This window comes from Arvicanthis niloticus, chromosome 5, assembly GCF_011762505.2.
Source record: "Arvicanthis niloticus isolate mArvNil1 chromosome 5, mArvNil1.pat.X, whole genome shotgun sequence".
Classification (NCBI taxonomy): domain Eukaryota; kingdom Metazoa; phylum Chordata; class Mammalia; order Rodentia; family Muridae; genus Arvicanthis; species Arvicanthis niloticus.
Window position 1 is genome coordinate 21,293,008 of NC_047662.1, and position 20,703 is coordinate 21,313,710.

The 20,703-nt window shown below is 49.6% G+C and overlaps 1 protein-coding gene and 1 long non-coding RNA gene across 2 annotated transcripts; one reads left to right on the forward strand and one right to left on the reverse strand.

Annotated features, from left to right (window-relative positions):
* Positions 1-1,759: 1,759 nt before the first annotated feature.
* Positions 1,760-9,766, reverse strand: Tent5b (terminal nucleotidyltransferase 5B). The gene is made up of 2 exons (XM_034503886.2): positions 9,338-9,766; positions 1,760-3,998 (listed from the first exon to the last, which is right to left on the reverse strand). Exons 1-2 carry the CDS (start codon positions 9,599-9,601, stop codon positions 2,979-2,981), a joined length of 1,284 nt encoding a protein of 427 aa, XP_034359777.1. The 5' UTR covers positions 9,602-9,766; the 3' UTR covers positions 1,760-2,978.
* On the forward strand, positions 6,532-20,388 carry LOC117709483 (uncharacterized). The gene is made up of 3 exons (XR_004606889.2): positions 6,532-7,888; positions 14,807-14,989; positions 20,108-20,388. It is a non-coding gene; the product is annotated as an uncharacterized LOC117709483 (long non-coding RNA).
* Positions 20,389-20,703: the final 315 nt, after the last annotated feature.

Sequence of the window (20,703 nt, forward strand, 5' to 3'; positions counted from 1 at the left end):
ACTGGAAACTGGGGAACAAGGGAGCCATTGAAGTTGTCCAGAGCCTTCCCAGGGCCCTGAGCCAGAGAAGGGTGGCCACTGTATCTGGAAAGGCCAACATGGAGTAAGTGCACCTGCCTGGGAGCACTTCCTCAAGCTCACATCCCCGTCTTCGTTTTGGCCCTCTGGCTTGCAGATAGGTAGGAAGGAGTAGACGGTTGTGGCTGGTACCACAGTTGGAAGGTGAAGGACAGAGAGCTCTCTCCTCTCAGTCGTCTTCTGGCTGCTTCCAAATTCCTGATTTTTACACATATGCTGGCCTTGAAGGTGTCGCCAGGGATGGTCCACAAGAGCAATGTCCTGCACAGGTATTTTTCTCACACTGGGAAACAATGTACCACACCCACAGGCTGACAGGTATGTAGTTACCACAACCGGCCCCAGACAGTCACCCCAAGCCATGACTACTGGCACAGATACATCAGAAAATGTATGTCTTGGCATGTTACCACACTCTGCCAGTCATACAGCGAATAGCCTGAGCCCTCCCACATAAGCAGAGGAGACAGACTGTCACCATCATCCCTGGGGAATCATGATGTGATGCAGGGGTGGAATGCAGCATCTGGAGTCTGAACCTCTTTGACCACTTTGGCCTCTGCTTTTGACTGTCAAATGTAAACTTAATGCTATTCTCTGGAGTTGTTACAGGGGTGAAATGTGAAATCACGTTCACACGTACCGAAGCACGGCGTCGGGTCTGGAATAAGCTGTGCCAGACACAGCTGTTGGTGTGAACTTCCGCCACTCGCCCCACCCCCTCGCATCCACACACGTGTGTGTACCAGCTCCAGAGAGTACCCACACCCACACAGTACTGGCCAGACATCTTCAGGTACACGTGCCCTTCTTCCGACAGGCCTGCCAGGGCACGTGTACATTCACAGACAAGTTCCCTTGGCCCAGGATGCTTTCTCCAGCCAGCTCCATGGCTCACTTCCCGTGACCTTTAAATCTCTGTTCAGTTGAATGCCATCTTTCAAGGAGGGATACCTTAAGTTCCTCGCTACCTACCTTTTTATGCATTGCTACCCTTCCCTTCTGTTTTAGGGTATACACTGTCACAAGGTGAGGGACCCTAGAACCCAGAACCATAGGCTCAGATAGGGCATACATACAAAGATCAAGACTTCTGGGTTTCTTATTTCCTGAACCAAGCGCATCCAGGTGAACCTTCAGCCCAACTCACAGAGCCTGCTATGTTTACACAGTTTCCAGTTCATAGTCAGGGTCACATGGCCAAATCAGGAGGTAGGATAAATTATGTCTGAGAACCTTAGGTGGCAGCTTTCCCAATTGCCTTTCCAGCCATTTGGAGCCATGAGCAGAAGGAACTGAGCCACCTAGCCAGACCCACCAAGCAGGTGAGGATGTCCTCTGATGAGGATGTCCTCTGATGACCGAGGCCTCCTCGGCTGCATTATTTTTTCCACCTTGGCTGGAGCCATCAAAGCCACCACTTCAGAGGAGACTAATGAGGCTGAGTATGTTAGAGGCTTTGCAATCAGCAGATCAAAGAGACAGGGTAAACAGTGTGGGCAGCGTCCAGAGGTGAGTGGCCATTGCCCTGAGGGAACATCTCCCCAAAAGCTGCACTCCTGGGCCCAGTTAGCTGGCCGGCCCCATCTAGCTTCCGAGAGATCCCGCCCCTCTCCGAGGGACCAGTCTACAATAAGTCAGAACATGCCCACGTCCACTTGCTAGCGAGACCCTACCAAGGCTCTGGGGGACCCTCCAAGTCCTCCAGCCTCATCTTTCATTCCAGATTGACCCTGCTCGCTTCCTGGGGAGATGGAGTGGGCAGACCTGCTCGCCAGAGGCCAGGTTTGGGGCCTCTAGGACTCCAGGGACAGAATCTGGAGAGATGAATATTTATTCCCTTTAACAAGAGGTCTAGACTTCTGAGGCAACAGGAGACCAGCCATGCTTCCAGTTTATGGTTGCCAAGCTGTGGACAGTAGAGACACTCCAAGGCCACTCCTTGTCCCCTCCTCCCACAGTACAAGTCAAACTCAGCCTGGGGAGGTAGTGCCAGCCTTGTGCCATAGAAAGCCTTTCCCCAGGAGGAAGATACAGTTATGTTCAGTGTAGACATTTTTATTGGTGGGAAGAGTGCAAAATAGCAACAAACCCAGAGGAGTGGGGAAAGGATGGGGTGTACCTCCTTCCCGGTATGTGAGAGTCCTATTACCAAGCAAGTGGGGGGAGGGAATGGTCGGCTTGACTGTGGCAGCTTTGAACCCAGCAGCCTCCAACAATAGTGCCCGGACAGTAAGGCTCCTGGAAGGCACAGGGAAAGGAGATGGGGGACGCACTGGGAGGTGTATGGGTCGAATCCTACTCTGGCTGTTTGGAAATCAATCCACCATACACCTTGGCCCTTAGGAAATCTTCATAACTTAGGGCAAGGACACGGGTTTCAGGAGATTGAACTGCCATCCCACCCAAAACTCAAGGAGCTGCCTTGTGCCTTAGTTTACCTCTTTCTAATGATCAGAGGTTGGACCACCAGGCTCTGTGAATGACCCAGCCAGACCCCAACTGAATAGCCCTGTCACATGATATCATATTGTGGCCACTATAGGAGTGTCTGGGTCCCTTTGAACCGACCCTAGGCCATCGAAACCAACCCAAGGTGTTGCTGTTGAGGCTACCTCACAAGCTGACTTTGTCTTTTCAAGACAAGTAGCCCCTGTGTCCTGCAGTCACGAAGGTCTAAGACTGCAGTGTGATGACCAAGAGGTCCTTCTGTCAGGAACTCTGACTTGGCTTTAAGCCCTTTGGAGCCTCGTGCAGGAAAGTCTGGTCTGTTCAAGGCCCAACCCTATAGTGCCGGGCCAGCTGGCACATGTGGCCTGTGTCTGGTTACATCCTCCACACATACCTGATGACCCCACCCCCACCCCGTGAAGCTCATTCCCTTCTGGCCAGGATCAGAGTCAGTTGCAAGGCAGCCAGGTAGGATAGGAGTGAGCTCGGGGCAGCAGAGGCTGCATGGGGGTCACATAGTAATTAACAGTGGCTGGTACAACCCCATCTGAGCCAGGCCGTCGCCAGGCCAGGGCAGCCATGGCAGCAGGGCCTTGTTCAGCTAGTGCCTGGAGGGCTAGCATGGCAATAAGGTCTAGAGTCTGGCGGCGCTCATGGCTCATGAGGCACACTGTACTCTCGTTGACCACCTGGTGCAGTGTCACAAGGCAAGCATACCGGCGGGCTGCTTCTGCTCCACCGAAGTGGGCCTCCAGGTAGCGCTCCAGAATGCGCCTCTGTTCCACCAGGTCGGGAAAGTCGATGAAGAAACGGGAACACATGTATCGCTGTAGGGCACGAACGTCAGTGCTGGGCCTTGGCCGGAAGCCCCGTACCAGGAGGTGGCAGTACTTGAGAAGGCCACCACCTCGGATCTCCTCGGGGCTGCGTGTGGCAATGACACGGTGCTGCAGGTGCTCCAAGGCCTCAGCGAAGTCCCCATATAGGCTCTCACCGGTCACCGTAGGGTGGAAGGTCTCCGACATTGGTGTGGATGAGCACTGTCCAAAGAGAAGCAGCGAGTCCAGGATGATCTGGAAGGAGTCGATGCTGAATTCGAACTGGCGCCTCACAGAGTCCACAAACTTGAGTTCCACGTTCTTACCGCTCTTGTTGGATAATGAGATGAGGCTCCAGCGGTCCAGGTCTGTGCACACTTTCACCAGCTTCTGCACGTAGGCCTCCTTGAGTGTTAGCGGCGTGATCTTGGCCCGGCTCACTCCCACTGGCAGGAAGTCCAGCAGGCAAGCCAGGACCACTGCCTTGGTCAGCTGGAAGGATGCTTCGCTCTGCAGGTCCATCTGGAACACCAGGTCCAGGTCCTTGTAGCCCAGGCCACTCTCGGGGTGCAGCACATGACTCGCCGCTGAGCCGTGCAGGCGCACACTGTGTACACGCAATCCCTGTTCTTCCAAGCTGCTGCGGACCACCTGCAGGGGAGGAGAAAAGGGTCAGGCGCCTGGGCCCCTCCGGTCTGCACCAACCGCCTCCAGGATTCATCATCCTACCATCCATCACTGCTGACCAGCTTCGGTGCGAGCCTCTGTGAACCCTTTTAACTCACAAAGCCTCGATGTGCCAATCTGGAGAAGGGCCCAGTTGAAAGGACTGACTCAGAGAAGCAATAAAAATAACAAAGGCAAGCGGAGAACTTACTAAGCGCTTTACTTTAAAATACAGCCTCACTTAATCTTCATAATAACCCGCTGAGGCAAGGTTTAGTCCTGCTTCACGGGTTGGGAAATAGAAACACAGCGCAGCTTGAGAGCTGTCCAAAGTCACTCAGAGCTGGGCATTCAGCAGCTCAGAACCGTGGTCTTCCCACGGGGCTACCCGACCTTCCTAACACTGCCAAACACACACCTGGTATCAAACCAGGCACTGAGTGTAACCAGCTCAGCGGGGCTGCTTGGCACCCTACATGCCTGCCTGCACGCTACCATCTTTGACAATCCTTTTTGAGGATTACTACCCAGTCGGCAGACAGAAGACCCGAGGTACAGGGGTGTAAAGAAACATGTTCAAGGCCATAGAGTCTTCAGGCTAAGACCCAGAACCCAAGTTGGTTAGATTTTGCAAGGCCACATATATTCTCTTTTAATTTTTAATTTTAATATTTGAGGTCTTTTGAGACAGGGGTTCTCTGTGTAGCCTTGGCTGTCTTGGAATTTGCTATGTAGAAGACCAGGTTGGCCCCAAACTCAAGAGATCTGCCTGCTGAGTGCTGGCATTAAAGGCGCATGCCACAATGATAAGTTTTAAAATTTTTCAAGTTTTAAAAGATTTATTTTTATTCTATGTGTATGTGTGTTTTTACCTGCATAGATACATGTGGACCACCCATGGAAGCCACAAGAGGTCTTAAGATCTTTTGGAACAGGAGTTACAGGTGGTTATGGGATGTCATGTAGGTGCTGGGAATAGAAGCCAGTCTTCTGCAAGAGCAGCCAGTACCCCTAACTGCTGAGCCATCTCTCCAGACTATGACACACACACACACACACACACACACACACACACACACCCAGCCCACCCCAATGAACCAGGGAAGCAAAATACCACATAAACTTTCCAGATGGGAAGACTAAGGTTCCAAGCTGTAACCTCCAGCCACTTAGAAGGCTGAGGCAGAAGCATCTGGAAGACCCCACCTGGAGCCCCAGGGCTGATGGTGTGGGAACAGGTCGAGGACACCTGTGAGTCTTCTGGAACTTGGTTCTTAGCTAGAGCCCTGGGCAGTAGGAGCCGTGGGAGGAGTGGAGCTGGGGTGAATACAGACGTTAAGTTTCTCAGCAACCCCAAGTCCTTCACACACGGTCCTGAAAGTGACCAGGCAGCATTCCTGCCCTTAGTGACTCTGCTACCCCACCTCACTGCCAAGTCAGCGCCAGCTCTGGGGCAGGTTGTTCTCCAGCCTCCCAGGGAATTAACTGCAAAGAATGCATCTAAGTGCTGAGGCTGCAAGCCCTGGTGGGGCAATCCGAGGCGGGTGGCTCCCTCCAGGAAGACTTCCGGGAGGAGTTGTCATGGTAATGGGGGTGGGAAGGAAAGGACTGGCCATCAGAACATTCAGCACAGGGGTGGGAAAGGGAGGAGTACCACGGTTAGGTATTTAGTAAGCACCAGAAGTAGGACCTCAGCAGAATTGATGGTGGGGGAGGGGACTGGGGTGTGGTTGATCTGCAGGGGACACGCTTAACATGTGTAGGGCCCTCAACTCCATCCCCAGTATCAAAACCTAACAGAAGTAACCAGTGAGAACCTACAGGGACAGGTCTTCATGATCCCCATATTATAGATAGGGAAACTTAGATTCACAGGCATGAAGACACTTCCTTAAGATCAAACCCAGGTATGGCTGATTCCAAGCCGGTCTTTATATTTTATTGCTGAGTAAGGACCAAACCTAGAAGTCATGTCTGCTAAGTTCACTCTCTACAGTCCTCACCCTCCCACCCCCCCACCCCCGCCCCAGGATAGACTACTCTCCTCCCTACCGCGTGCACCTCCAGGCTTCAGAAGCAACAGATTATACCCACTTGTACATAGTTCTAATCTTGCTTGCCCTTTCAAAACTTCAGCCGGGCATGGTGGAGAATGTCTGAAATCCTAGCACTTGAGAGGCTGAGGCAGGAGGATTACTGAGAGTTGGATACCAACCTGGGATATTAGAGCAAAGCTGTGTGTCAAAATCAAACCAATTTCTCCATGCCTGCCATCTATCTATCTATCTATCTATCTATCTATCTATCTATCTATCATCTATCTATCTTATATAAAAATTTTTTGAGACAGAGTCTCAGTAGCCCAAGTTGGCCTCAAAATAGTTGAGTTGAGCTTTGAACTTCCAACCCACCTACCTCCATCTCCTAAGGGACAGAACCAACCGAAGGGGCAACACTACACTTTTTTTTTTTCAAAGTGAGAATGAACCTCAAATCATCGAGTCCCAGAGCAGTGAGTGGTGGGAAGGTGGGGGCTGGGAACTTACTGCAGCTATCATAGGATCTTCTAGGACACACCTTGACAACTGTCCCCAGGAAACCAATGAGAGAAATGCAGACTATCCCCCTCCCCCAGTTCTAGGTGAGCTGACTGGGCCTTCGTGCCAACTCCTGTTCCCAGCTGTTGCCCACCCCAGGGCATGGCTTCTGGCCTGGTAAGTAGGGAGCAATTCCCTTATTAAATCCTCTGCGTCAGGGCCATGGGGCCAGCTGTGTCACCCAACCATTGGCTGTTGTCTCTTTCCCAGGTATGACTACAGCCAGTTTGACAGGCGGTCCCCAGATACTGCCACACCCAAGGACTGCAGGGCAGCTTGCAAGCTTCCCAAATCAGACTTTCCAGCCACGGAGGGGGCAGTGACTATAGTCTCCTCTCTCCTGTGCTGAGGCACCCAATTCCCCAAACTGCTCAGTCCAGGGTTTCTGCTGAGACCTTAGTAAGGCTGAAGACTTTGCAAAGCTTGCAAGAGCCAGCCCTCTGGCTGCAGCTGGAGAGATCAGATTGTTCAATTCAATTCTTAGGGCCCAGAGAAAAAAAGCAAGTGACTCGTTCAAGGTCACAAAGTCAGTAAGTGGCTGAGTTGAACTAGGACCTGGTCTCCAGAGCAAAGGGGACTCCTATAAGAAAAGTGGGTCCCTTTAGCCAGGCACAACAAACAAGGATCTGTTTTCCCAGCTGCACAGACTTGCTGCTGGGAAGACCTTGTTGGGTGCAGAGGCAGAAGACAGCTTCCATTCTTTTTTTTTTTTTTTTTTGGTTTTTCGAGACAGGGTTTCTCCGTGTAGCCCTGGCTGTCCTGGAACTCACTCTGTAGACCAGGCTGGCCTCGAACTCAGAAATCTGCCTGCCTCTACCTCCCAAGTGCTGAGATTAAAGGCGTGTGCCACCACCGCCCGGCGACAGCTTCCATTCTTGAACAGGGAGACAATTTAGCACTGATGAGAAGCCCTTAGCAGGCTCCTCCCTGTCCCCCACATCTCCCTCCTGCAGGCCCTCATATCTCAACAGCTTTAAGAGCTGTTGGCTGTGGATCCCCACCAGGAGACAGCTGGCTGCATAGGCAGGTGAAGTCTCGTGGTCCCTTGGGAGTCTGGAACCAGAAAGGATACTGCTGAATAGTCAGACCCACATCCATTGAACAGATGGGGCCACTAAACCCAACAGAGGGAATAAACAATGAACCCAGTAGCCTGACTTCACAGTTTAGCCCGGAGTCTCTGCCACCTCTCCACAGCTACAGCTCCCTGTTCTGGGATGACCAGCCTAGAAGGATCGCGGCTCCTACTCACTCCCCTCACCTGACTGGGAGACGGAGGTCAGTATGCCGTCACATTCCTGCTCTCAGTGTCAGTTTGGATACTTGTTCTTGCAGAGAGGCCTAATCATGCCGAGTGGAGCACCCCCTTTCCTTCCCTTTGTGCCTGGGATTATGGGATTTCCTCAAGAGAAAAACCAGCATAAGGGTAGCAACACACCTGTAATCCCAGCTACAGAGGAAGCTGGGGCAGGAGGATCATTTAAGTTTCATAGGTGCCCGGACAAAACAAAACAAGCAGAAGCCATTTACTAATAATCCAGGCAATGTCAGGAGACCATGGAATGCCTTAGCCAGCCCCACTGGGACAGCCAGTGAGTCAGCCCAGGAGAATCCGTCCCCACCCCCTCCATCTCATTCCTTGTTCCTAGGCAGTGAGGGCAAGACTCCCCCAACAGCCACCCACCCTCTCTGTCGGAGGCTATAATAAGGGGGTGGGAGGATAATATGTCCAGCTTTACCTGGCTTGTGTGTAAAGCCCATAACTGGCAGTAACACACTGGAGCTATCACTAGCTAATTTTTCTGGTTTTCATTATCCAGGGACTCCAGGACTAGAGGTTGAGCTTGGGAACTTGGGGAGGGGTGGGAAACTGTTGAGCAGGTACCATCTGCTCCTGGGGAGCTCCAGGACTCCTTTCCTGAACTTGACCTCCACTTCACTGGATAGCCTTAGGTAGCTCATCCTCTCACCCGAGGTCTCAGTCAGAATTGGGGATAAGAACGGGCATCCTCTGGTATTTCTGAATATCACAGTGCTCGGGCTGAACACGGGAAGAGTAAAGACTGGGGTCTTACAGGGTTAGGTAAAAAGAAGAGCTGGAGTTTGCTGGGGGGGGGGGGGAAGGGGGGGACAGCTGCCAGAATCTGATCCTCAGGAGGGAGATAGTGCTTTGGGGTCTGAACCTTGGACCCGCCTTCATTTTCAGTCAGTCTTAAGGGAGGAGGAACACCTAAAATGGAAATTTGATGCTATCTTCAAAGGGGTGAGGTCTCGGGTCTGGCCGCAATATGTGGGAGGCAGGGAGCTTTCCCAAGGATTTCTGGGTTGTTTCTTTCACCTAGCCAAGGTTTCTTGAGCCAAGAGCTGTGGGAACACAAAGTGCCTCTAGAGTGCCCCTAGAATCCTCAGGATGCAGGAGATCCAAGGATGTAGAGTAGAGGAAGAAAAGCTATTTTGGAACCAAGTACACACATTCCTCATTGGCGGCTGCCAGGGCGATGCCCTGTCTAGTGCCTCCTTCATCTCCACCCATCTCCCTTGGTGAGTGGTTCCCAATAAGGGGTTCCCAGAACGGCAGACCGGCAAGCTCAGCAGGGCGCAGGAAGAGCCGAACTGGTGGCCAGGGTTCCCGTTCCTTAGTTTCTCTAGCTGCCGGGCTAATCGCAGATTCCAGGTGCCTTGCAGCAGAGCACCACCCCACCCCCGATTCTGCCAGGGCCCCCTCACCTTCACGATCTGCTGGGGCTGCACACTCAGCGTGGGGAAGTTGCCTCGCCCGTGGATGGGGATCGGCTCTTTCAGCAGCGCGTCCAGCCTCTTCACCTGTGGCCAGCTCAGCCGGCTCTGGTGCCGTCCCAGAGAGGCCGAGGAGGCCTCCGGGTCCGGGCCGCCGCCGGCCGCCCCAGCCGTGGCCACTGCCGAGGCTGCACCGGTCCCCACCTGTGCAGCTGGCTGCTCCAGGCTCTCAGCTCCACTCTCCGACGGCATCATTCACCCGGCCCCGGTGCCTGGACGGCAGAAACCCGGGAATGGTGAAGGCGAGGAGGGCAGGGAGAGTGGCTGTGCACGGGCCAAGGCGGGGTGCGGGGACCCGGCGGCGGCGAGGCAAACCCAGGGAATACCTCCGACGGCAGGGAGGACTAACAGATCTTAGAGCCTGGCGGATCGGGGCCAGCTGACACTTATAGGCCGCGGGCCGCACGCCCATTGGTCGACACAGCTGTCACACAGCAGGAGATGCCCTCCTCTCGTCCCTCCCCTACCATTGGCCCACACTGTTTAGCAAGGGAATCGTTGGCTCTCAGGAGTTTCTGATTGGCCGAAAGACACGCCCCTTCCCCGCCCCCTCTCTCCGACGGAATTCCCTCCTTTGGTCTTTAAAGAACTGTTGCTTGTAATTGGCCCGAGCCTGCCGGGACTTAGAGGGACACCGCCCTCTAGCGGCAGAGGTCTCTGTAGAGAAAAGTTGCCGTGTTTAACGAGGCGGCTGCTTTCTAATTTATTTCCTTGATTGGCCCTTCGAATCACAGCATGCCTGGCGTACCTGTTCCATTTTAGGTGAGGTGAAATCTGCTTAGAGAGAAGGCGTTATTGCCCATCATCAGTAGCGTGTGAGTGCCGGCTATGGTCCTGATGGAGGTGTAAAGATCAATGCAGCATTCTGCTCCATCTGGGCCGACTGGGGTTTTTCTGGGATGGATATTACTATTTTTTTTCTCGTTCTCTTTACAGATCATAGAGGCTGAGGCTTATTGCTACTTTTGAACCTTACCCCCTCCTCTTCAGATTTTAAATATATGTGTCATGGGAAGGAGGGAGACTCAAAACCTCCCCGTTCGTCGCTGTAGCATTTTTTTTCTTGTCATTCTCGTAATAGTATATAAAATTCTGTATCCTTGAATTTTCTTATAAGGCAGGCTAAGGAGTAAAAGACAGAGAAGGAGAAACTGGGACTTAGAAACAGCGACTACACCCCAGTGTCTGTCAGGGCACAGCTTGGCCGGCCTTGGACCAGAACACACACATTTCTTCTCTCTGAAAGCCAGCCCCAGCATCAGGCTGCTCTTGTTTTCTTCTCCTGGAAACCCCTGGAGAAGTCATCATGCGCTCGACCAGCTATGTAACCCCAGCATTCCAGTGGTGTGGGCAGGAGGATCAGAAGTTCAGTTATCCTTGTCTACCTGTCGAGTTCAGGTCAGTCAGGGCTATATAGTGAGACCCTGTCAATAATAATAATGATAATAATAACAATAATAATAACAATAATAATAATAACAATAATAATAATAATAACAGAGCTGGAGGGGTGAATCAGTGACCATTGCCTGCCTTGTGTGCTGGAGACCCAGGCTTCAACCTCTGGTGCCACAAAACAGGGGAAACAAAAAGGAGATCTTTGGCTGAGTTGTATCTGAACTCTAGATCCCTGAGGCTACTGATGAAAGTGTTTTGAGGTCCAGCTGTAATACTCTCCTACACATGGATTTGCTCAGTGGCTCAGAATGCATGCCTAGAACGAGAGCCCCGTTCTAATCCCCAAGCATCAAAAACAACACAAAGCACCACGAAACCACAACATAGCCCCGGCACATTCTTCCTCTCATCTTCCAGCAGAAGGGGAGGAGGGAGAAGGAAAGGTAACTTCTTTTAAGCCTCTGCTGTGTACTAAATCATGTTACATATGTAACTATTCATTCCTGAGAATATGCCTCAGCAGATGAGATCATTTTTCTAGATATGTGGATTAAGAAACCAAGGCTCCAGAGGTTGTGATGTTCCCAAAGTCATACAACCACTAATTGGTAGTATAGGGCTTGAATTCAGGTCTCCTGACTCTGTTTTCAACCCCTCCTCTTAGAAGTTGGCACAGGTCACAGGGTCACATTTGGCACAGCCCTGGCACTACCCACAACACCCATCCATTTGTTTCTTTATTCCTTAGTCAACATATGCTCACAGGGTACTAGGTACCAGATGCTGAACTGTGAGATAGGTCAGGCAAGGTCCTAGTCTTTCTAGAACTTTCGACTGTAGAAAGACAATGGTGATGTAAATAAGACATTTTGGATGGTATGCTAAGAGGAAAATGGAGTTGGACTATGGGAAGGAACAACTGAACTGGGGAGAAGAGACCTTGGATGCTTGACCAGGGCAGCTTCTTGGCAAGGTGAATCTGCTGGAGCCCCTTCTGCCCTATCTCTCTGTGTTTGTCCCTGAATAGTCAGGGCAACCAGAGAGATCCCAGGCTACAAACCCATAGACATCTAAAAGCTCCAGCTAAGAAGGCTGTTGTCTTCTACTGCCTTCATTTTCTCAATTTATAAATGGAGAAAGTGGGGTTAGGAAACAGGAGAGGTTTATTTCAGGTGGACCAGCTGAAATCCATTCAGGGACAGGCTGGGGCAGTGCCCTTCAAATAGACTTGATCAGGTTGTCTAAGGAAATTCAAATCTCATTTTCTATCTCCTTCTGTCTAGGCCAAGGAGAGCAATTAGCCAACACATGCACTATGAATCACCCTTTGTCAACGCTTCCATTAGCAGAGCTAATGCTGTCCATGTTTGTCCAATGGGGCTAGGGTTGACTTGGGGATATAGGAAGCCGAGAAAGAGAGAGAGAGAGAGAGAGAGAGAGAGAGAGAGAGAGAGAGAGAGAGAGAGAGACCGGCCACAGATGTGCCCAGTAAGATCTTTTGTTTCCATTAAAATCAGCTTTGAGAATACCCACAAATGGAGGGAATCCACTCAGGGTGCATCTTGAGTCTGGGTGCATCTGGTGGCTTCAGAATTATATAGGTGAGCCTTTGCCAGGAACCTGTACATATTCCCAATCTTGATTATGACTCCAGCTGATTTTAAAGGGGAACTTGCTGTCTATGATAATGGAGTCTTAGTGACAGAAGGCAGTCTCTGCCTGTCTGGACCCCAGCTTCTTATTCTGTAAGAAGGGAGAGAAATAGGGGCAGGCTCTCCCATTCAAACCATTTGACTTGAGGACTAGAAGCAAGAAGCTTGATTGCTACATTGGCTCCTCGGCTCTGGGAGTCCAGAAAAAGGCATTCTGGGAACCACTGTGTGGCTACTTAACAAACCCACCTCACTGAGCATGCTCTCTGCCTTACACTTGCCATGCCTCCTCAGATTTCAGAACAGTCTCCTGACACAGGAGAGATACATCTCTCACTTTACCTAAGAGGAAACGAAGGCTGGGTAAATGAAGTTACTTTCATGGGGCCTTAGAATTGAAAAGAGAAACTTTGTATCTAGGTCTGGCGGAACCCCAGGCCTAAGTCTTAGTGAAGACTTCACCTGGGAGGGTGACTTTGGGAAGCCAAATTATACACAGGTGATCCTTCCCTGCAGGAGTTTACTGATTCCCTCTTCCTGTGGCTCTTGGCCTCCAGCCTACTTCATGTGCTCATGGCCAAGGTAATGGACGTTGTCATTACTGATAATTGTACCCCTAGCAGGCATCACCTCTCCTCTGTTCTACTTACTCTCCCAACCCCGACTTCATTAGTTTCTCCACTCACCAGCCCCTTAATCTACCGAACCTCCTTTCTCTCACTGTTCCTGGACCCCCTCCTGTCCTTGATTCCTCCCCCCACCCCCTGAACTCCCTCAGTGTCCAGGGATAGAGCAGTAATTACTTCCTTGCATACACCCTCGACTCCCTAGTTTTCCTGCTCAGCTCATTAAATTGCTGCCACCTGCAAAACCACACCCCAGCTCATCCTCCACAGCTGACTGTGGCTCAGGAGGGGCGATCTGCTGATCTCACTTCTCCTTGGGCCCACCACCTACCATGTGACTCAACCATCTTATTACTCTCTCCAGTCTTAGAGAACAGGGTCAGGCCTTCTTGTCTCTCCTCAGCTCCAGCATCTATCTTCCTGTGTCCTTTCCTCCGGGTGGGGGGTTGGGGTGGAAGATAATGACCTTGCTTTTTATCTCTCTAGAACAGTGGTTCTCAACCTGTCCAATGCTACAATCCTTTGCAGTTCTTTATGTTGGGGTGACCCCCAACCATAATATTTTTTGTTGCTACTTTATAACTATAATTTTGCTACTTTTATGAGTCATAATGTAAACATTTGTTTTTCCAGCAGTCTTAGACCAAAAGGTGATAACCCACAAGTTGAGAACAGAACCACTTCAGCATCCCCACCACAAAGACGTGCCCGTTTGCGTTTGCTTGAACATCCCAGGTCCCTTCTTCACACCCATGGGAGGATTTTCCCTCTCTCATTGACTGGATCATTCTAATCTGCATTAAGACATAATTTTGACAAAGCTGGCTGTGTGCTGTGATCCCTGTACACAGGAGGGAGGAGACATTTGGTTCCATCCTTCTACCTAAACTGCCTTTGTCAGGGTTAAGGCCATATTGTTAAATCTAACCCTCAATTTTCTTTCTTTTCTTCTTCTTTCCTTTTTGTTTGTTTTGATTTGCTTATTTATTTTTAAGTATGCAAGTACACTATAGCTGTCTTCAGACACACCAGAAGAGCACACTGGATCCCATCACAGATGGTTGTGAGCCACCATGTGGTTGCTGGGAATTGAACTCAGGACCTCTGGAAGAGCAGTCAGTGTTCTTAACCACCAAGCCGTCTCTCCAGCCCCCTCTCCAGCCCCTTTCCTTTTCTTTCATCCTCTTTCTTTTTACTTTCTCTTTCTCCTGTTGGAGGAAGATTTTGTGCACTGTGTGTTCAGATGCTGATTGCTGTGCCTGGACATTGGTATTGTTGTGACATTTGTAGCATCTCCTGTCTCAATGATGTGTAAAGATTCTTTTCCACCACCGCTGATTGGTTAATAAAGAGCTGATTCAGCCAATAGCTGGGCAGAAGAGAATAGGGTGGGACTTCCAATCCCAGTTAGGGGGGTCCCAAAGAAAAAGGAGAGAGACCAGGGGAAGGAGAGGGACCAGGACATAGAACAGAGAGAGCAAGACTCAGACTGCAGGTAAAGGGCCACATGGCTGGAAGAGTAGGCAGCCACAGAGATGAGAATAGTGAGTGTCTGCCTGGCATAGTGCCATAAATTTATTAGGTTTCCATGTCATCTATTCAGGAGTTAAAGTGGGCTAGAGCGGGTATAGAAATGCCCTGCCGTCATTTGGGAGTCAAAGGGATGGAAAAAAGCCCCTAGAATTACTTTTACATTCTCTTTGTTTTCTCCTTTCCTGTTACAGCACCCCTGCCCTTCCCCCATCCCTTGTAGAAGAATTCAAGAACAAGCCAGCATCCCTAAAGTGATATAAAGAACAAAAATGAAGGAGGAAGAAACAGTGCTGCCTGGAGTAGCCACCAGAGACCTGGGCAACCTTTGGGATGCAGGGGAGGCGGCAGGAGGGAAAGGATGCTGAATAAAGCAGGTACGGGAACCCTTCATGGAGCAAGGCCACATCCCAATTGTTGAGATCAGATTGTCAGTGTTCACTGATCCTCTTAGCTCTGGCTGTGGCAGAACATCCAGAGAAGCAGGAGGCAAAGCCAGTGTCTCCTTTTGGCCCCTTTGCCATTTCTAGAAATATTCCTCTACTCAGACTTGTGTGTCTTCTGATTAGAGTGTGCTCTTTTAAACAGCACCCTGTATCATGACACTAAATTCCAATACTAAAGAAGTAGAAGCAGGCAAACCAGCAGATCTCTCTCTCTCTCTCTCTCTCTCTCTCTCTCTCTCTCTCTCTCTCTCTCTTTCTCTCTCTCTCTCTCTCTCTTTTTCTCTCTCTCTCTCAACTTGCTCCATATAGTGAGTTCTAGACCAGATAGAGCTACATAGAGAGACCCTGTAAAACAAAACAACAAACAAACAATCCACACACAAAATCAACAACAGAAAACACCACAAACACCACAAATTAAGATTGTCATTTTACTCAGTCTTGGCTCTGGGTCGCATTAGAACATGAACCTTTTTTAGTTTGTACTGCAAAGTTCTGGATTCATCTCAGGGACTTCTGTGTGAGTGGTGTCTGGAGTTGCATCTCATACATCAAGGCCAAACAAGCTGCTGTCATCTGGATAACATGGCAGACTCCAGACAATGAGATGGATGTTCATGCCACCAGGGCCTGCAGCTCACACACCCATGCCAGAGTTCCATGGGATGACCTCCTTGGGACTTGGGGTGCTGCTCCCTCTAGTCTCTGCAGAAGTCACTTACCAGCTCCATAGATTTCAGACTGCCCCTAGGCCACCTGGTGGTGAGACCATACAGCCTGGGTAGTGTCACAGTCACCTAAGGCAAGGATGGAGATAGGGCCTGTCCATAGGTCCTGGGTCTGACATAGGTCTTTCCCATCAGTATGCTCTAAGTGCAAGGTGGGCATTGCTGATTGATTACAGATATTTCCCTCCCTCCCTTCCTTCCTTCCTTCCTTCCTTCCTTCCTTCCTTCCTTCCTTCCTCTTCCTCCTCCTCCTCCTCTTCTTCCTCTTCCTCCCCTCCTCCTCTTCCTCTTCCTCTTCTTCCCCTCCTCTTCCTCTTCCTCTTCCTCTTCCTCCTCCTTCTCCTCCTCCTCTTCTTCCTCCTTCTTCTTCTTCTGTTGTTGTATTGGTTTGGTTTTGAGTCAGAGTTTCTTTTTGTAGCCCTGGCTGTTCTGGAACTGTAGACCAGGCTGGCCTCAAACTCAGAGATCCACCTGCCTCTGCCTCCTGACCTGAGTGCTGGGATTCAAGGAGTATGCCACTGCCACCCAGCTGATCACAGTTCTTATAAATGAAACCCAAGCACAAGTGAGTACCACAAACCCTTAATCCAGGACCTAGAAATTTATGTGTTCAGAGTTAGTATCATGTGGTGCCTAATGACACCCCTGGCCTACGAACACCTTCTGAGTGCCAGGAGCAGAGCAGAGACCAGCACAGACAGCCTTGGGTGCAGTGAGTCCGAACAGCTGCACCTGTGAGAGCCACTTGAGAGGTAACATGTCTTTGTAGAAGAAATCTCTGTGGACATACCTACTGGAAGAAAAAACCATAAGGCAAAAACCACGTATTGGTTCATATGTAAACTGCAGGATAAAGCAAAAATGTTATTTAAAAAAAATCACCTGTAGTACAGCATGTAACAGGACCTTGTATTTTCCGCCAGCACAGTGATTAAACCCCTCCCCCATCTTTGCTCCCACACACATATAAAGCATGTGTTCTACCACCCAGCTACACCCCATTCGGATTTTCAGTTCTGGTTTTCCTTTCATGCCCACTATATTTTACTGATACATGATAGTCCATGTTTTCTTTATCTTGTATTTATCCAGCAGCTGATGGACATTTGGGTTGGTTTCACTTCCTGGCGATTATGAAGAAGGCTGTGAACATATCAGTGTGCTTTTCTGTTACCTGGTTTTATTTATTTTATTTTGGAAACTGCTATGGTGATTCTTGTTAGGCCTTATGGGAAACTGCCAGACTATGTTCTGAAAGCAAGTGTGCCATTTACCTTTTCATGAGCAGTGTACGGTGGCTTTATTTCTCTACCTCCTTGCCAACACTTGTTACTATGGGACCTTTTTCACTATAGCCATCTTAGGCAGTGTGGTATCTCATCGTTTTTAATTCTTCATTCTAGTATTTATTGAGGGAGGGCTGGAGATATGGAGGGCATAAGCATAGGATAATTTGTATGAGCTGGTTCACTTTTTCCATTATATGGAAACTGGGGATCAATCTTAGGTGGTCAGACTTGATACCACATGCCTTTACACTCAGGCTCTAGTGATTGTTTTGATTTGCATTTTTCTATAGCTAGTAATGTCTTTTCAAGTGCCCATTGGTCATCTGAGGGTTTTTTTTATTTTATTTATTATTTATTTTACATCCTGATCACAGTTCCCTCCTTCCTTTCTTCCTAGTCCCACCCTTACAAATCCCTGCCCCCATTGCCCCACCACTTCACCTCAGAGAAGGGGAAAGATTTATTTATTTGTTTTATGAATCTGAGCTTTCTGTCTCCTTGTACACCTGCATGCCAGAAGAGGGCATCAGATCCCATGGTTGTGAGCCACCATGTGGTTGCTAGGAGTTGAACTCAGGACCTCTGGAAGAGCAGCCTTAACCACTGAGCCAGCCCCTCATTTGAGGATTTTTAGGGAATGTCTTCAGACCCTTTGCTTCTTTTCTGTGTTTCTGGTGGATATTAAGCTGCCCCTTCCATGTGTCCCACAGTGCTAGGTTTACAGGCCCAGCTTTTTGCATGAGTGCAGGGGACTTGAACTCAGGTCCTCATGATTGTGCAGCAAACACTCTTAACTTTTGGGGCCATCTCCCCCTCCCCTTTATTCCATTTCATAAGATGTCTATCCCAGGCTAGGCCTGAAGTTACTTGAATTCACAGTAGCCAATGCCGGCCCTCAGCTCTTACCCTCCTGCCTCTATTTCCAGAGTGCTAGAACCGCAGCCACCAGGCCTGTTCTCTTATAATAGTTTTATCAGCATATAATTGCACATATTTATGGGGTACAGGCTGTACTTTAATGTATGTATATATTATACAATGAAAACATCAGCATATATTTCACATACAAAATCCATCACTTCTTTTTTGCTGAAATAATTTGAAATCCTCCTCTTAGCTATTAGGAAATATCTGTTACATCATCTAACCAGGCGGTGGTTGTGCACGCCTTTAATCCCAGCACTTGGGAGGCAGAGGCAGGTGGATCTCTAAATTCCAGGCCAGCCTGGTCTACAGTGAGTTCCAGCACAGCCAGGGCTACATAGAGAAACCCTGTCTCAAAAAGCCAAAAACCAAACAACAAACCACCACCAAAAAAACCAAAACAACAACAACAAAATAAAAGCAAAACCATAATTTAATACATAATAATTTATTACATAAACATAATCTGTTAACTGTGGTCCACATCTGTTAACAGAACACCAGAGCTTCATCCTCCTGTCTGATCTCTCTTCTTCCTTCTATTTCTCCTAGTGTTTGGTAACTACTTTTCTATTTGCTACTTTTGTGAGAACAGTGCTTCATTTTTAAAAAGCCTTATTTAATACTATTTATTTATTTATTTATTTATTTATTTATTTTTGAGACAGGGTTTGTCTGTATAGTCCTGGCTGTTCTGGAACTCACTCTGTAGACCAGGCTGGCCTTGAACTCACAGAGATCTGCTTGCTTGTCTCCCAAATGCTAGGATTAAAGCACCACCATCTCCATCTCCTAGCTAAGATGTATTTATTTTATTATTATTATTATTTTTTTTTTTTAAATTTTTTTTTTTTTGGTTTTTCGAGACAGGGTTTCTCTGTGTAGTCCTGGCTGTCCTGGAATCACTCTGTAGACCAGGCTGGCCTCGAACTCAGAAATCCACCTGCCTCTGCCTCCCAAGTGCTGGGATTAAAGTATTTAATTTTTAAAATTGATGTGCCTCTGTGTGTGTGTGTGTGTGTGTGTGTGTGTGTGTCTGTCTGTCTGTCTGTCTGTCTGTCTGTCTGTCTGTCTGTACACATGTATATGGTACCCAAGGAGGCCAGAAGAGGGCACTAGATGCCCTGGATCTCGAGTTACAGGAAGTTGTGAGCTGCCCAATGTGAATTCAGGTCTTCTGGAAGCTTAGCCAGGGCTCTGAACCCAAGGCATCTCTCCAGCCTAAAAATAACACTTTAAGTTCCATGTTATGAATGAGATCATGTGGGTTTTATCTTTTTATCCATGTACTGACAAAGACAGGATCCCACCTTTCTATATTTTACTGTTTGTATATAACCATATTTTCTTCATCTGCCTCTTTGAGCAATTGTTATAGTAAACATGAGATGCAGATGTCTCTTCATATGCTGATTTAAATTCTAACTCTGTTAGCATTCCTCGAACTCAGAAATCCGCCTGCCTCTGCCTCCCAAGTGCTGGGATTAAAGGCGTGCGCCACCACTGCCCGGCGAGAAATCAGTGTCTTAACTGAAATGTAAAGAAATACTGGAAAGAATTACAGAGTCCCTCTGCCTCTGACTTGTATGTACTTAGCCTGACTTTTGTCACAGGCATGCCTAAGTGTCAGGTGAGGACAGATTGATGCAGATTCTGAAGTTACCAGCGGGCGGAGGGAGCTAAGAGTACGTTTCCACTCGCGGCTGTCCCTCTGCTGTTCCCCTAGCTGCAGGCAGAGTCACCCCACCCCACCCCCGAAGCAGTGGGCAGCCGCGGAGCTCAGGGCGGGTAAGGCCCTCGGGCTAGAGCTGTCCCCTCCCAGACCTGAGTGAAGGGCAGCGCCGTCCTGGGCCCGCCCTGCCGCTCAGCCTCATTCCCCGCACCCACATGGCTGGCACCAGCTGCAGACACAGCAGTTCCCACGGGACTCGTGGGTCCTAGGAACACACCGCGGGCGAGGGAGGAGGCCCGGGCATTGATGTCAGAGAGGCGGAGCCTCAGCGCCCCACCCTCTGCCTGGTCGGTAAATCCCAGCCCTGGCGTGGATTCCCTTGGCTCCCTTCTGTCACCTCCCTTCTCTCCGTCATTCTCTGCTCTGTCTGGTTTAGGTCCCTGCAGTGGGGAGTCCGAGGCGACTCAACTGCCTCTCCATCCTGATCTTTTTGCAAGAAGGCAGCTCGGAGAGCTAATGTGGTTCTGGGTGAGGGAGCGGTGCGTCCTGGAGAGGCTGTGAGCTCTTCAAAGTGAGGCCAGAGAAGAATGATCCCCGCCCAGCGCTCCGCTGGCAGGTGAAGCTTTCGCCGATACTAACGCCAGCTGTCGCCCTTCCCTGCCAGGACGATTGCGACGGCGTTCTACAGTTTATAAAGTGCTTGTTTTAATTATAAAAGTTTCCAAGGGTTCTGGAGAAATGGCTAGGTGGTCAATAGAGCCTCAGGTTCTTTTAGAGGGCTGGAGAGATGGCTCGGTTGTTAGAAGCACTTGCTGCTCTTGCAAAGGACCTGAGTTCAGGTCTCCAGACCCACAAAGACTCACTGCTCGGGTAACCAGGTCTAGGTGAGCTGGCGCCCTCTGCTGGCCTCTGCCTGCACCAGGCATATGACTGCTACCCATGTATACCCTCAGGCAAAACATCCATATGCACAAGATAAAAATAAACATACTTTTAAAAAAGAAAGTAGCCTGGCGGTGGTGGCGCACGCCT

Bases quoted from the DNA above. Each gene is read 5' to 3' on its own strand.
- Tent5b (XM_034503886.2), bottom strand. From the start codon at position 9,601: ATGATGCCGTCGGAGAGTGGAGCTGAGAGCCTGGAGCAGCCAGCTGCA. The intron at 3,999-9,337 runs GTGAGGGGGCCC...CCTCCCCTGCAG, and splicing joins AGCCCCAGCAGATCGTGAAG to GTGGTCCGCAGCAGCTTGGA.